This window comes from Chiloscyllium plagiosum, unplaced genomic scaffold, assembly GCF_037043375.1.
Source record: "Chiloscyllium plagiosum isolate Xiang-an unplaced genomic scaffold, Cpla_swu_hap1 HiC_scaffold_1, whole genome shotgun sequence".
Lineage (NCBI taxonomy): Eukaryota > Metazoa > Chordata > Chondrichthyes > Orectolobiformes > Hemiscylliidae > Chiloscyllium > Chiloscyllium plagiosum.
In genome coordinates this window covers 133,131,193-133,147,491 of record NW_028270139.1, presented here as the reverse complement: position 1 = coordinate 133,147,491, position 16,299 = coordinate 133,131,193, and the positions used below count along the sequence as shown (strand labels likewise).

Below are 16,299 nucleotides of genomic sequence, written 5' to 3'. Positions count from 1 at the left end.
CCCACTCAACGTCCACTGAAGGCTTTAAAGAATTTCATATTTGAAGTGTAAAAGCTTAATTAAACCAAGTCGATATTGCACCCAATCTTCCAAAACTGACAATACTGATCCCTTCTCTTGACCAGCAGAGTAAAGCAAAAAAACAAAAAGACAACACAATTAATATTCTTCATTCAAATACCTAAAAAAATTCTTCAAATTACGTGGGCCGTTTCTTCTGATGCTTTCCTTCTCAGTAAAAAAATCTCCTCAGCAGAAAGAATCTGAAGGAATAGTATTATGAAGCAAAGTGGAAGATTTAAGTCTAAACTAAACAGAACTTTGATGTGAAACACATCTAACTTGGCAGAGACCATTAGTCTGGAGGGTGTCAACAGCATCAGACTGTCACTAGCCTTTGAATAATTCAGATGGCTTATACACAGACTTATCACCTGCCTTCTTCAATCAACGTTACAGAATAAGCTGCAACAGGGCAAGCATATGTCAATTCTCCAGTTGGACAAAGTGAGCACTGCAAGCAATTCACATGACTGCACAAGGGTGCTGAGGTGGAGATGGTTGATAGCATCAAGTTCCTGGGAGTGATGAACACCAATAATCTGTCCTGATCCATCCACATTGTTATGCTTTCTTGACCAATGCGTCAATGTCTCTACTTCCCCAGGAGGGAAATTTCCCAAAGGAAATTTGACATGTCCACAAGAACTCTTACCAATTTTTATAGATGCATGACAGAAAGCTTCTTTTCTGGATTCACCAGAGTGTGGTATGGCAACTGCTCTTCCCAAGACCAAAAGAAACTAGAGAGTAGTGAACACAGCCCAATCCAGCATGCAAACCAGTCTTTCATCTACTGACTCCATTTATACTTCCCACTGTCTCAGGAAAGCAGCCAGCAGTGAGCAGACTGATTCCTCGAATGTCAAGACTGATATATGAGGAAAACTGGATCGACTGGGCTTGTATTCGCTGGAATTTAGAAAAATGTGGTGTGCAGGAGGATCTCAGAAACATATCAAACCCTGACGGGACTGGACAGTCTAAATACAGGAAGAATGTTCCTGATGTTGGGGCAAGTCCAGAACTAGGAATGAGGGTAAGCCATTCAGGAATGAGATGAGAAAGAATTTCTTCACTCTAGAGTTGTGAACCTTGGAATTCTCTCCCACAGGGAGCTGTTGGGGCCAGTTGATTAGATATATTCAAGAGGGAGCTGGATGTGGCCCTTGCAGCTAAATGGATCAAGGAGTATGGGGACAGGGGGGAATGGGATACTGAGATTATATAGGTAAAAACAATGACTGCAGATGGTGGAAACCAGATTCTGGATTAGTGGTGCTGCAAGAGCACAGCTCTCTGCACCAACCACAGAGCAAGCTATCAGACTTAATATTGAGTAATTAAGGGAGGCAACAGCCTAGTGGTATTACCATTGGACTGTTAATCCAGAGACCTAGCTAATGTTCTGGGGATATGGGTTCAAATCCCGCATGGCCGATAGTAGCTTTTGAATTTAATAAAAATCTGGATTCAAGGGTCTAATGATGACCATGAATTTATTGCCAATTTACAGAAAAACCCATCTGGTTCACTAAAGTCCATAAGAAGGAATCTGCCATCTTTATCTGGTCTGGTCTACATGGGGCTCCAGGTCCACAGCAATGTGGTTGACTCTTAATTGCCCTCTGGACAATTGGGAATGTACAATAAAATGCTGGTCTAGCCAGTGATGCCTACATTCCATGAATGATTTTTTTTTAAAAATTCATCTACAAAACCACAAGTCAGGAATGTGATGGAAAACTCTCCAAAAGTAGAATTGAGCACACTCCAACAACACTCAAGCAAGACATTATCCAAGAAAAGGCAGGTCATTCGATTGCGCCACCTTCACTATTTACTCCCTCCAACCGATATATAGTGCAGCAGTGTGCAAAGAAGATACACTGCAGAAACTTGTCAAGAATACTTTGAAATCAACCTTCCCCAACCACAACTTCTACTACCCAGAAAGACAAAGACCAAGATATATGGCAAAGCACCACCTGTAAATTCCCTAAGATACTTGGAAATATTTCACCTTTGATGTCACTAATTCTAAATCCTGGATCTCCCTAACAGCACGGCAAATTGTACATATACCAGATAAATTACCTTGCATCAGGGAAGCTTGTCAGGGGTAATCAAGGAAGGGCAACAAGTGCTAGCCTTGCTAACAATCATCCCACAAAAAGATTTAAAGTGCAAATGAACAAAAATTTAAGTTTTAAAAACTAATTTGTATATCCTAGCATTAGCTTGCACTCACCTGGTGTCTCCACCCTCTGATAGTGGTATGGATTAACACACACTTCATCCTTTTTAAGATTGAAAGCATATTCACAAGTTTCAATAGCTCGAAGCTCATGGTGACTGTGAAGATCAGGCCACCGCCACAAGCGACAGTAAATAACATGAGGCAAACCTTTGCGATGTGAAACTTGCAGCCGACCATCAAGTGATCTGTACAAAAAAAAAGATGATAATGTAGAATTCTGAGGAAATAAAATTATAAATTCTATTATTATAAAGTTATTCTGAAATAAGTCACACTTAATACATAATTTACTAAAGAAAATCAACTGACCAGTTATTACCACCTTGTGGTTGATAAAGTTACGGTGTGAGTGAAGCAGCAAGGAGGCGGGCAATTAACTTTCTCAACTTCCACAATACTTTGTTGCAATCACAGAACATTCTCAGAACCGTATACACTAAAGATACCAATTCAATTGTTTCAGGTAAAATGAGCCTCTTATTCATTCACGACAGGAGGGCATCACTGGCTGAGCCAGCATTTATTACTCATCCCCGATTGCCCAGAGGGTAGTTAAAAATCAACCACTTTGCTGTGGGTTTGGAGTCATATGTAGACCAGACCAGGTAAGGATAGTAGTTTCCTTCCTTCAAAAAAGGACATCAGTGAACTAGATGGGGTTTTCCTGACAATTGACAATGGTTCCATGGTCAAGAGATTCTTAATTCCAGATTTTTATTGCTTTCAAATTCCGCCTCCTGCCATGGCGAGTTTCGAACCAGTGTCCCCAGAACATGACCTGGGTATCTGGATTAACCACCTAGCAATAACCCAATTAAGCAGTCACCTCCACTAGGATATAATTATACTAGTACGTGTGGTATTCAAATCTCAATTTGGCTTTAGTGGACTGTATATTTCTTCGTACTTCATGCTTCCTAAAAGGTATACCTTCACCTATAATCCTATTACTCGACTTGCTATAGCAAATTTAATCTTACCGAAGACTATATAAATTTTTGCAAACATTCAGTTAGACCTAGCTTATCGAAGATTCATTTCTTATAATATATCTAAGAAAAAACTGCTACCACAAATGGTTTATTTGATCACCAAATCATTTTTAAATTTTAAAAGTTATCCATTTTTGCCTTCTTGTAAAAAAAAGTTAAAAATGTGTAAGATTAGAATGAACATGTTGTCTGTGAGAAGAGGTATACAACTAGGGCTTGCATCTACTGAAATTTAGGACAGCTAGAGGCTACTTGGTTGAAACATTCAAGATCCTGAGGGGGCTTGACAGGGTGGATATGGAGAGAATGTTCCCTCCTAGAAGATCAGCAACAAGGGGTTGTTGTTTAACAATAAGGGATTGACGGTCATCGTTCTTTGACACTACCTTTTTCAATTGGCAGAGTCTTTGAATAGTTTTAAGGCAGAGGTGGACAGATTCTTAAGATTGAAAAGTTATTGAGCATAGACAGGAACAAAGTTGAGGTTACAATCAGATTTGCCAAGTGAGGGGCTCGATGGGCCAAACAGTCTACACTCCTGCTGCTTTTAACTCTCCGTGTTCATATTAAATAAACATTCTTCCCTGCACAGAAAAGAGGCTGTAAAAAAATCAAGAGGTAAACTATTCAAGCCATAAAATCTAAGTAAAAGTCAATATTTCTGAAGGTACAGTACTGTTGCCAGATTGAAGCCATACATGGGGCAAAAAGCAAGCAAACTAATTTTACTGAAGAAATTTATAAATCAATAAACCCAAGTTAGCTCTCTCATATCATTGATATGATTTGATATCAACCTCTTCAATGGCCTAGTGACAGCTTGAATAGACCAATATTATTCTCATTTCAAATTACAAGTTTAGAAATTCAAGCTCCATACTGAGACTTCAGCACTTAAAGACTGACATGCCAGTGCTACAATTAGTTGCACTGTTTAAGGGAATAAAAGCTTTCAATAAGATGTTAAAAGAAACCAATTTGCAAGGTTCAAGCGCGTTCGTCATGTGCCATTCAACCAAGACGACCAAAGAAAAATCAAATGTCGTTCAACTCTCTACTGTTTGCAAATTCTTATGTCCAAAATAGCTGCCATGTTTGATAACCTAATTGTCAACATTGCTCAATTTTGAAAGCTTATAAATAAAAAAAGATCTAAATTAGATTTTTGTTCATACATGAATTATTTGATCTAAAAGAAAACAAACATCTGACAGGATTTTAGCTCACGGCAATGAGGAAGTATCCTCATGTGGATATGAACAGAGGATAATAAGATTCAGTAGAACTGCCCTTTATAATCAAAATCCTGCCAAAGCAATATCAATAATCATACATGTTGAATGGCAACTTGAGTGAGGTATGAGGGAGTAACCAGCATACAAGATCATCACCAGAAAGGGTTCGTGTCACCAATGAAAAGATAAAACTACACAATTGGATTACCATCAAAATATTAATATTCCAATTTTGTGCTCAAGACAGAAGTAAAGTAAAGTAAAAAAGAACATAAATGTGAATGTTTTGGTTCACACGGGGGTTTGTTCACGCAGATCAAACAATTACGCACCATCAAGTTGTGTTACAATTACATTCGTGTATAAGCAGCATTGAAGATTTCAGATGTGCTCATTTATTGCTTGCTTTAGACAATTGCAATATTAAGAAACCAATTTTAACCCATAAAAGACGACAAAACCACCAAATAATGTGCAAACAGTTTTTAAACTGCAAACTTGTAAAGTACTTCTATTTTTCTTTTGCCCTAGTTATAAATGCTATTTTTGCATGCATAATCAAGAGGCCAAGGATAGCAGGTTTCTTTGTGATGACTAAATGCAGGATGAAAAGGGAATTGTTTTGTCTTGCTGGAGAGAGTTAAAGGTAAAACAGTTTTACATTTGACTATAATAATGGCTTAAGCCAAATACTGTGGGTTTTGGAAATCTGAATATATTCAGGAAATACTGAAATATCCAGTTAGGTAGCATCTATGGAAATCAAATGATTATAAAGTTTTAGGTTGACAAGCTATCATAGAAAAATGTCACAAAACTTTTAACATATTTTAAACAGGAACAAACAACAGTTCAGAAGTACAATAGTAAAGTTCAATGATCGTGTGAAAAGCACAAGTGATTAAATGATATAAGAGATGATGGTGCAAGGCAAAAGAGGGCATGAATGGAACATATCAAAATAAGAGAAGCTTATCTTGAGAAGCTGGAAATGGCAACAGCAGATTCTGCTGCTTACAAGCAGTGATTATAATCTGAAATTGATGAACATAATTTTGAATCTGTAAGGCTCAGATGTGTCTGTCTTCTCTGCAGAAGATCAGTAAACTGCCCAAAGATAGTTAAAAAAGTGAGGTGGAATGAAATGGAAGAACTTTCAAATATTATGGAGAAGATGGTGCTGGGAAAACAATTAGAAAGACTGATAATTCTCAACAATATGGCTTGCTTCCCAGGTTCTTAAAGGAAATGGCTTAAGTACAGTTAATGCTCAGGTTATAATATTTCAAAATACCTTTTGTTGAAAGGATTCTAGTGGATTCAAAATTACTAATGTAACATATTTATTCAAGAAAGGATGAAGCTAGAAAGCAGAAAACACGAGCTAGTTAACCTAACATGGGTTCTTGCTGTTTGCCTAAAACGCATTATTAAAGAGGATATGGCAGAACACTTGAGGCATTTCAGCAGAGTCAACACAACTTTGTTAAAAGGGAAACTGTGCTTAAAATACATTGATTAGCTTTGGGTTTGGGGAAGATAAAGAGCAACTCAGATTATAGCGTCGTTGGATTTTCAAAAGACATTTATTTGGCAAGGACAGAACAACATAGTATAGGAACACGCCCTTCAGACCACTATTTCTGTTTTGACCAGGATGCAGTTCAAAATTGACCCCATCTGCCTACACATTGGTCCATATCACTCTATTCCTTGCCTGTTCACATAGCAAAGTTTCAGAAACATTTAGACATCACATCTGCTTCTACCACTTTCCTGGCAGCACTTTCTAAAGGACCTACTAGCCTCTATGTAAAGCAAAAAAAAAATTCCCGCCTTATCCTAAACCTCTGCCCCCTAATATTTTGACATTTCCATCATGGGAAAGAAACTTTGACTATACATCCTACCCATGGACCTCAATTTTACATACTTCTATCAGGTCACCACATCAAAAGGTTGTTGGACAAAATAAGAATATGTAGTAAAATGAAGTGACTAATTTGCATGGATAAGAATTATTTAGCCAATAGAAAGCAAACAGGGGATAAGTGGATTTTTTGGCAGTTTGGCAGGCTGTAGCTTGTGAGGGGTGCAACAGGGAACAGTCTTGGGGTCTCAAAAATGCAAAATTTTACATGAAAGAACTGGATGCAAGAGCTGAATGTAAATCAGCTAAGGTAGGTAGGAAAGTAAAGGGGGGGGGTGGGGATCAGGAAGAAAGGTAGGGGAGCATGAGCATGACCCAAGTACAGCACAGAAACAGACAGTTTGGTCCAACTCATCCATGCCGACTAGATATCCTAAATTAAACTAGTCCCATTTGCCATCATTTGGCTCATAGCCCTCTAACCGCCTCCGATTCATATAACCAACCAGATGCCTTTTAAAGTACGTTGTAACTGTATCAGCCTTCACCACTTCCTCCGGCAGCTCATTCCATACAAGCACCGACTTCTGCGTGAAGTTGCCCTTAGGTCCCTTTTATATCTTTCCCCTCACCCTAAACCTAGGCCCTCTCGTTCTGGACTCTCCCATCCCAGAAAAAAAATTTGTTTGTTATTTACCCTATCTACATTCCTCAAGATTTTACAATCCTTTACGGTCATTCCTAAGCCTTTGATGCTCCAGGAAAATAGCCCCAGCCTATTCAGCCTCTATCTGTCGTTCAAACCCTTCAACCCTGGCAACATCCTTTTCTGAACTCAAATTTCACATCATTCTTCTTACAGCAGGGAGAGTAGAAGTGAACTCTGTATTCCAAAAGTGATCCAATCAACATCCTGTACAGACGCAACAGGACCTCCCAACTCCGATCCTCAATGCACTGACTGATAAAGGAAAGCATAACAAATGCCTTCTTCACTATCCTGTCTTCCTCCACTCCACTTTCAAGGAACTATGAACCTGCACACCAAGGACCACTAGTGTACAAGTCCCACCCTGATTTGCCTTTCCAAAATATAACACCTCACATACAGAGGAACCTCGATTATCCGAACAAGATGGGCAAGCAATATTTCGTTCAGATAACCGATTACTCGGATAACCGATTCAATACCTCTCCTCTAGGACTCAGTTTTCTGAAGTTTCCTTTTTCCTTGCTCTGCCTGACTTGCTCCCTCTCACTGTCTCAGGGTTGGTTTCTGAGGAAGACGCATATTTGTGTGTAAGGGACCTGCAGCATTGCTGAAGCCTCTCCTTGCCACTGCTTCACTTCAATGGGATTGATAAAGCGAGCACTTGATAATTGTGCTCCCTGTTCAGGAGACTAAGCAGAAACAAACATTGCGTACCCTGCCTCCCCATTGGTACTTTTGACTCACCACGTTTCGAGCCAGCGGATGGAGTGAAGCGGCCAGATGCCTCTTATCTCTTCTTCAGAACAAAATGAAGTAATGGAATGGAGATGGCAGCCGGACTGGACACCAAGACAAAGGCTGCTGGTTTTTTTTGGGGTGGGGGGGAAAGAGAGGAGTCTCAAAATAGCAGACACAACCTTTTGACAAGTTTCCACTCTTCCCTGTATAGGGCAATGTTGGAGAGATTATCCAGGGAATGAGGGTTCAGTGTACACTACTGTGCAGAACTCTAGCAAGAGCGAGAGAGCGAGGGACACAGCACGCGAGGTCAGTCATTTGCAGACGGTGCCTGGGCTCCCATTCATGTCCAGGACTGTTCTTGGCAGCATTTTAGTAAGCCAAATTCACTTTTAAACATAATAAACAAAGACGTGATCAGTGTTGGTAACACCTCTTTGATGTAATGTTTTTATCAGGACTTTGAGATCTTGTTTGGATCCAAAATTCAGATAATTGATAAGCAAGATTCTTCTATCTATCAAAATTCAATTCAATTAGCTTCTCCTCAGTCAACTGGCCCATTGTTGAGAAGGTGGGACCTCATGGTATCCTCCGCTAGTACAGGAATTGCCCTATCTGCCTTACAAAACATGAATAGCTACCATTTATCACAACTTTCAAAAAATGTAGCCTTCGCATTTAACAGACACTCTTATACTATTTCCACACCCCTGCAGCACAACTGTAGTAAACGCCATCTGTTCTCCTCTTTCTGATTTGCAACACCAGTGTCCTCTTAGAGTTATAGAGTCATAGGGATGTACAGCTAATGTGGGAGGGGACTGGGAACCAGAAGAGAAGACTACTAGACAGTGAGGTGGAAACTGAAGACTGTAAGGATCACAAAGTTAGCATTACCAATGGCAAATAGTAGGCAGAGAGCAGATGAATGCAAAAGAACTGGAAGGGTGCAGTTACATCGTTTGGGCTGTATTACAGGCCTCCCAACAGTGTGCATGAGGTAGAAGAACAAATAGGTAAACAGATTATGCAAAGATGTAGAGGCAACACGGTGGTGGTGATGGGAGATTTCAATTTTCCCAACAATGACTGGGATACACACTTCGTGTTAGAGGTCAGGATGGGGCAGAATTTGTAAGGAGCATCCACGAAAATTTTCTAGAGCAGTGTGTCAATAAGCCGACAAGGGAAAGGGCCATATTGGATCTGGCGGAATGAGCCAGGATAGGTGACAGACGTTGCACTGGGGATTTCTTTGGGAATAGTGACAATTCTGCAAGTTTTAGAATACTCATAGACAAAGATGAGAGTGGTCGTAAGGGACGAGTATTAAACTGGGCCAGGGCCAACTGTATCAAAATTAGGCAGGAGCTGGGAAATGTGGATTGGACACAGCTACTTGAAGGAAAGTCCACATTTGATATGTGGAAGGCTTTCAAAGATGGGTTGAAGTATAGGCATGTCCTGTTGAAAACAAAGGATAGGAAAGGCAAGATTTGGGAACCGTGGATGACCAGATAAATCGTGCGACTAGCCAAGAGGAAAAGGGAAGCGTACATAAGGTCCAGGCAGCTAAGAAGAGAACGGGCCCTGGAGGAATATCGGGAAAGTAGGACCAGTCTTAAACGAAGTATCAAGCAGGCTGAAAGGGGTCATGAAATAGCTTTGGCGAGCAGAATTAAGGAGAATTCCAAGGCCTTTTTATTGTTATATAAGCAAGAGGGTAAACAGAAAAAGGGTTGGTCCACTATAGGATAAAGGAAGGCAGGTTGCATGTCAAACCTGAGAAAATGGGTGAGATTTCAATTATTACTTTGCATCAGTGTTTACTGAGGAATGGGAAGTGATGAATGCTGATATTCAAGATAGAAGTTTATTTACTCTGGATCACATTGACATAAGGAGGGAAGACGTGTTGGGTAGGCTAAGGGATATTAAGGTAGACAAATCCACAGGACCGAATGGGATCTATCCCAGGTTGCTGAGGGAGGCGAGAGGGGAAATAACTGGGGCCGTGACAGATATCTTTGTGGCATCCTTAAACATAGGCGTGGTACTGGAGGATTGGATAGTTGCTAACGTTTTCCTCCTGTACAAGAAGGGTAGTAGGGATATTCCAGGTAACTACAGACAAGTGAGCCTGACGCCAGTGGTGGGAAAGTTGCTGGAGAAGGTACTGAGGGATAAAATCTATTTATATTTGGAAAAGAATGGGCTTATCAGTGATAGGCAACATGGTTGTGTGGGTTAGATCGTGCCTGACCAACTTTATAGAGCTCTTTGAGGGAGTGACCAAGTTGATAGATGAAGGACGGACTATAGATGTCATATACATTGACTTTAGTAAGGCGTCTCGATAAGGTTCCCCATGGTAAACTAATACAGAAAGTGAAGTCACATGGTGTGTAGGGTGTTCTAGCTGGGCGGATGTGGACACTTTGGAGAGGGTGCAGAGAAGGTTTACAAGGATGTTGCCTGGTATGGAAGGTGCTAGCTATGAAGACAGGTTGAGTAGGTTATGATTGTTTTCATTAGAAAAAAGGAGATTGAGGGGTGGACCTGACTGAGGGTGAATAGAAATAAGCTTTTTCCCAGTGTGAGGGATTCAATAACGAGAGGAGAAAAGTTTAAGGGGGATACATGTGGTAAGTACTTTACACAGAGGGTGGTAGGTGCCTGGATTGCATTACCAGCAGAGGAGGTAGAGGCAGGCATGGTAGATTGATTTAAGATGCATCTGGACAGACGCATGAGTAGGTGGGGAGTAGAAGGATACAGACAGATATGTGGATCAGCTCAGGCTTGGAGGGCCAAAGGGCCTGTTCCTGTGTTGTACATTATCTTTGTTCTTTGTACTGCATGGGAACAGACCCTTCGGTCCAACCTGTCCACGCCAACCAGATATGCCAGCCCAATCTCGTCCCACCTCCCAGCACATGGCCCATATCCCTCCAAACCCTTCCTATTCATATGCCCATTCAAATGCCTCTTAAATGTTGCAATTTTACTAGCCTCCACCACTTCCTCTGGCAGTTCATTCCATACACATACTACTCTCTGCATGAAAAAGCTGCCCCTTAGGTCCCTTTTGTATCTTTCCCCTCTCACCCCAAGCCTACGCCTTCTAGTCCTGGATTCCCCCACCCCAGGAAAAAGACTATGTCTATTTTTCCTACCCATGCCCCTCGTCATTTTATAAACCTTTAAGGCCACCCCTCAGCCTCCGACGGTCCAGGAAAAACAGCCCCAGCCTGTTCAGCCACTCCCTATAGCTAAAATCCTAGAACCCTGGCAACATCCTTGTAAATCTTTTCTGAACTCTTTCAAGTTTCACAACATCTTTCTGATAGGAAGGCGACCAGAATTGCATGCAATATTCCAACAGTGGCCTAACCAGTGTCCTGCACAGCCACAACATGACCTCCCAACTCCTGTACTCAATACTCTGACCAATAAAGGAAAGCATACCAAACGCCACTTTCACTATCCTATCTACCTTAGACTACTTTCGAGGAGCTATGAACCTGCACTCCAAGGTCTCTTTGCTCAGCAAAACTCCCTAGGACCTTACCATTACGTGTATAAATCCTGCTAAGATTTGCTTTCCCAAAATGCAGCACCTCGCATTTTTCTGAATTAAACTCCATCTGCCACTTCTCAGCCCATTGGCCCATCTGGTCAAGATCCCGTTGTAATCGGAGGTAACCTTCTTCGCTATCCACTACACCTCCAATTTTGGTGTCATCTATAAACTTACTAACTATACGTCTTATGCTCACATCCAAATCATTTCTATAAATGACAAAAAGTAGTGAACCCAGCACCGATCCTTGTGGCACTCCACTGGTCACAGGTCTCCAGTCTGAAAAAACAACCCTCCACCACTACCACCGTCATCCACCTTTGAACCAGTTCTGTCTCCAAATGGCTAGTTCTCCCTGTATTCCGTGAGATCTAACCTTGTTAACCAGTCTCCCATAGGCAATCTTGTCGAACACTTTACTGAAGTCCATACAGATCACATCTACTGCTCTGCCCTCAATCCACTTTGTTACTTCTTCAAAAACTCAATCACTTGTCAGCATTTTCTCACACGAGCATCAGATATACAAAGCTATCCTTTACCTCCATTCAACTTCCTAGGACTGCAATTATTTCTTCCACGTAAAGCAGCATTTACTTGGACTTCCTTGAACTTGGTATAGCTTTCTCATAATATAGGCACCCAATTTGAGAACAATGGGAAAACCAAATTCACATTGAGAATTCCCTTTACTAAACATCAGCAAGCTGAGTCCCCAATTTGTAATGATTGCCAGATTAAAGTTTTACCAACTATCACTTTTGCCCCTTACACTGATAGCTCAGCAAAAGCTCAAGGAATACCTAGTCTCTCAATGAGGCATTTTACAACCTTCCACAAGTCAACATTCTGTTCAACATTTTCAGGTCATAACCAGAATTTGATATTTTTTCTCCCAGACTGAGTGCTGGTAATTACTCTGTCATTGTTAGTTACAACCCTGGACTCCTATTTTGTTTCTTTAATTGACCCATTGCCATCCCTTTTGTCATTGATTTATACCTGCATTCCACTTATTTGCAGACAACCCACTTATTCTTTAAGCCTCCATCTTCCTTCAAACATATTGCATCTGTAACACATTGCAGTTCTGACAAGTTACCAACCTGAAAATATTAGCTGTTCATTATGCTACTGAGCAGATCCAGCATCTTCTGTGCAAAACTGAATAGGCTTTCTCAGTCAAATCAAAAAAAAAGACTACCACATATTCACCCTGTACCTCTGACAGCTAAACATTCCAATGTGCTTCACAGAAAAGCATTGAGGCAAGATAGACACTGTGCCACATATTAGGACAGACAGCAAAATCGCAAGTCCAAAAGATATAGGTATTATGTAGGCCTTTTTAGAGGAAAATTATAGAAAGTCAACAGGATTTAGGAAGGGAATTCCAGAACTTAGAGGTAGCTGAAAGCCAAGCCAGCAATAGCGACAGCATTAAAATAAAAAATATGTTCAAGAGGCTAGATTGACATGAATGCAGAAATCTTGAGTTTTAAAGCTAGAAGAGAGCGCTGTGGGGTGAGGCCACAAAATTTGAAAAGAAGAATAAGGATTTGGAAGTCAAAGTGTTGCTTGAGCAAAGCACGGTGACTCAGTGGTTAGCACTGCTGCCTCACAGTACCAGGGTTCCAGGTTCAATTCCAGCCTCGGGTGACTGTCTGTGTGGAGTTTGCACATCCTCCCAGTGTCTGAGTGGGTTTCCTCCAGGTGCTCCGGCTTCCTCCCACAATCCAAAGATGTGCAGGTCAGGTGAACTGGCCATGCTAAAATTGTCCATAGTGTTATGTGCATTAGCCAGAGGGTTACTCTTTGGAGGGTCAGTGTGGACGTGTTGGGCCAAAGGGCCTGTTTTTACACCGTAGGGAATCTAATCAAAGGGCAGAGTTTTGAATCAACCAAGTTTCTGGAGTGCAAGTACCAGTCAGGTACTTGGGATTGCTAAATCTAGGAGGTAACAAAGGTATAAGCAGGGTTTCAGCAACAAATGAGCTGAGGCGGAGACACAGTCAGGCAATATTAGTGGGACTATTGCACAGATATTGAAGGGCATATTGCTTCTTCTGTGCAAACACTTTAAATATAGAATCAGCAAATATTGTTTCACCATAAACCTTTTGCCAGAAAGGATAGTTTACATGTTAGTGGCTTCAAAGCTTAAACTTCGAACACTGCAATATTATTTTATGTGCAACACGTTACCACTCTGAAGTTGTGACTTTAAAATGCTTTACTGATATTATTGCACTCAGGCTTTTATTTTGAATGATGAGATTCTCTTCACTTGCACTACTGAATTCTATGCAGCAGCAAATATAAAAGACAAGCCAAATGATAATGTGATAATCAGATTGCAGAAAGATACCAACTATTAGGACATCAGGCTTACCATGTCTCTCCCAGCTTTGATTTATCAAATTATCAAATCACTGTTGCCCATTCCCCTCCAGAATTACAATTTTTACTTCTAACTATCAATTCCCCATTTGATAGAGGTTGCTCAACCTCTTTCTGCCTCTTTTCAGCTAGCGTAGCAAGTCATGGTTTAGTCAATCACTAGACTAATAATTCAGAGACCGAGGTAATATTCTGGGGATCAAATTTCAAACTCTGCCACGGCAGACTACAGAATTCAAATTCAATTAAAGAAAATCTGGAATTAGAGTTCAATGGTGACCATGAAACTATGTCAACTGTAGGAAAGACCCATGCGAACAAAAACCAGTACAGCAAAGAATCAGGCTCTTCAGCCCACTAAGCCTGCACCAACAAATGACACCTTTCTAAAACTTAAAAACTTTTGCTCTATGGTCAGTATCAATTTATTCCCTGCCTGTTCACATATCTGCCAAATCGTCTCTTAAATGTCGCTCCAGTATCTGTTTCTATCACCTCTTCTGGCAGCACATTCTAGGCATCTAACACCCCACGTAGAAACAAAACTGGCCTCATCTCCTTTAAACTTTGCCCCTTTTACCTTAAATTATGTTCTCCAGTAATTATTTCTACACTGGAGAAGAGACTCCAGCTACCCACATTCTTTAAATTTGTAAACTTCCATCAGGTCACCTCTCAGTCTCCAATATTCAAGTGAAAAACAAATAAGAGTTTGTCCAATCTCTCAATTATAGAATCCCTACAGGATGGGATGCAGGCCATTCAGCCCATCACTTCCACATTGACCCTCTGAAGAGCATCCCATTCAGACCCACCTTATCCCTGTAAACCTGCATTCCCCATGGTTAACCCATGTAACCTCCACACTTTTGGACTGTGGGAGGAGACCAGAGCACCTGGAGAAAACCCACACAGACATGGGGAGAATATCTGAAAACTTTGCACAGTCACCCAAGGATGGAATCTAACTTGTGTCCCTGGCATTGAGGCAGCAGCAACTACTGAGCCTCATTGGTTAGATCTTCCAAACCATGCAATTGCCTAATAAGCCTTTTCTGTTTTCTCTCCAAAGCCTTCACATCTTTCTTATATCAACACGCGCTAGAAAATGAACATGCCTCACTCTAGACTCCCTATCCAGCAAATCCTTCTCCTTTGTGAATATTGATTTAAGTATTTGTTAAAAACATCATGCGCTTAGTTTGTTTCCACACACGAATTCTTTATCCTTGTATACATCTACCCAATCCCTAGCTACTCTTTTGCGCTTCACATGCATAAAAGCTTGGAATTTTCCGCAACCTTGTTCGCCAAGGACATTTCATGGTTCCTTTTACCCCTCCTAACTAAATTCTTTCCCGCTTTCTTTATTGTCTTCAAGAGCTGTCTTCAGTTTCCTAAACCTTACGCATGACGTTTTTGACACAGCTCACAATTTCTCTCATTATCCAAGGTTCCCAAATCCCGCTCTCCTTATCCTTCACTTTGAACAGCAACATGCTAACCCCGAACACTCTTAAAAGACTCCCACATGACATGTGGATTTACTCTTAAACAGCTGCCCCCAATCTACATTCCCCAGTTCCTGCCTAATATTGTCATAGTCAATTTTCTCCCAATTTAATATTTTCACACATGGACCACTTTTCTACAAGTAACTTAAAAAGCTTACGGAATTACAGTAACTGTTCACAAAATGTTCCCTCACAGAGTTCAATTACTTGGCTGGGCTTATTCCCCAATATCCTTCCCTAGTTAGGAATATTACATATCACTTGAAGCAAGCTTCCTGTTTGCACCAATTGGGGAAATTCCAGTCATGGTAGGGAAAGTTAAACTCACTCACCACAACAATCTTGCTGCTTTTACATATTTCCAACGTCCACCCACATAGCTGTTCCTCCATCTCCCGCTGGCTGTTGGACAACCCTAAAGTGATTGCACCCTTCCTATTCCTGAGCTCTACCCATATGGCCTCACTGGATGACCAAAAGCTGTCCTCCCTTAGTACAGCTGTGACATTCTCCCAAGTTAGTGACATACTCCTATCTCCACCCCACAATGGTATTTTTTTTTTAAATCTATCACACTTGAAATGTCTAAATTTGGGATGGTTAAGCAGTCAGTCTTGTCCCTTTTTCAAATCAAGTCTCTGTAATTGCTCCAACATCATTGTAATATGTACTAATCTAAGCTAGAAATTCATCTGCCTTATCTTTCTTATTCTTATTAAAATAGATATACTTTAGACTGCCAGACCAGCTGTATTCAGTATCCTTTCTGCCCGTTCTTCCTGTTAAGCTTTGTTCACTAATGCCCTTTCGGTAAGGAAACTGCCGTCGTTACCTGGTCTGGCCTACTTGTTACTCCAGATTCTTGGCAATGTGGCTGACTTTTTAAAAAAGTAATTAAGGATGGACATAACCACCTGAAGTCCAAATAACAT

General features: G+C 40.9%; 1 protein-coding gene across 2 annotated transcripts in view; it reads right to left on the bottom strand.

The window, feature by feature from the left end:
• The window catches only part of smad2 (SMAD family member 2), a 120,340-nt gene that overhangs the window by 59,440 nt on the left and 44,601 nt on the right, over window positions 1-16,299 (bottom strand). For both annotated transcript variants that reach the window (XM_043717159.2, XM_043717223.2), the window contains one exon: window positions 2,312-2,505. In XM_043717159.2, the coding sequence (XP_043573094.2) occupies window positions 2,312-2,505 (194 nt within the window). The remainder of the gene's footprint in view (window positions 1-2,311; window positions 2,506-16,299) is intronic.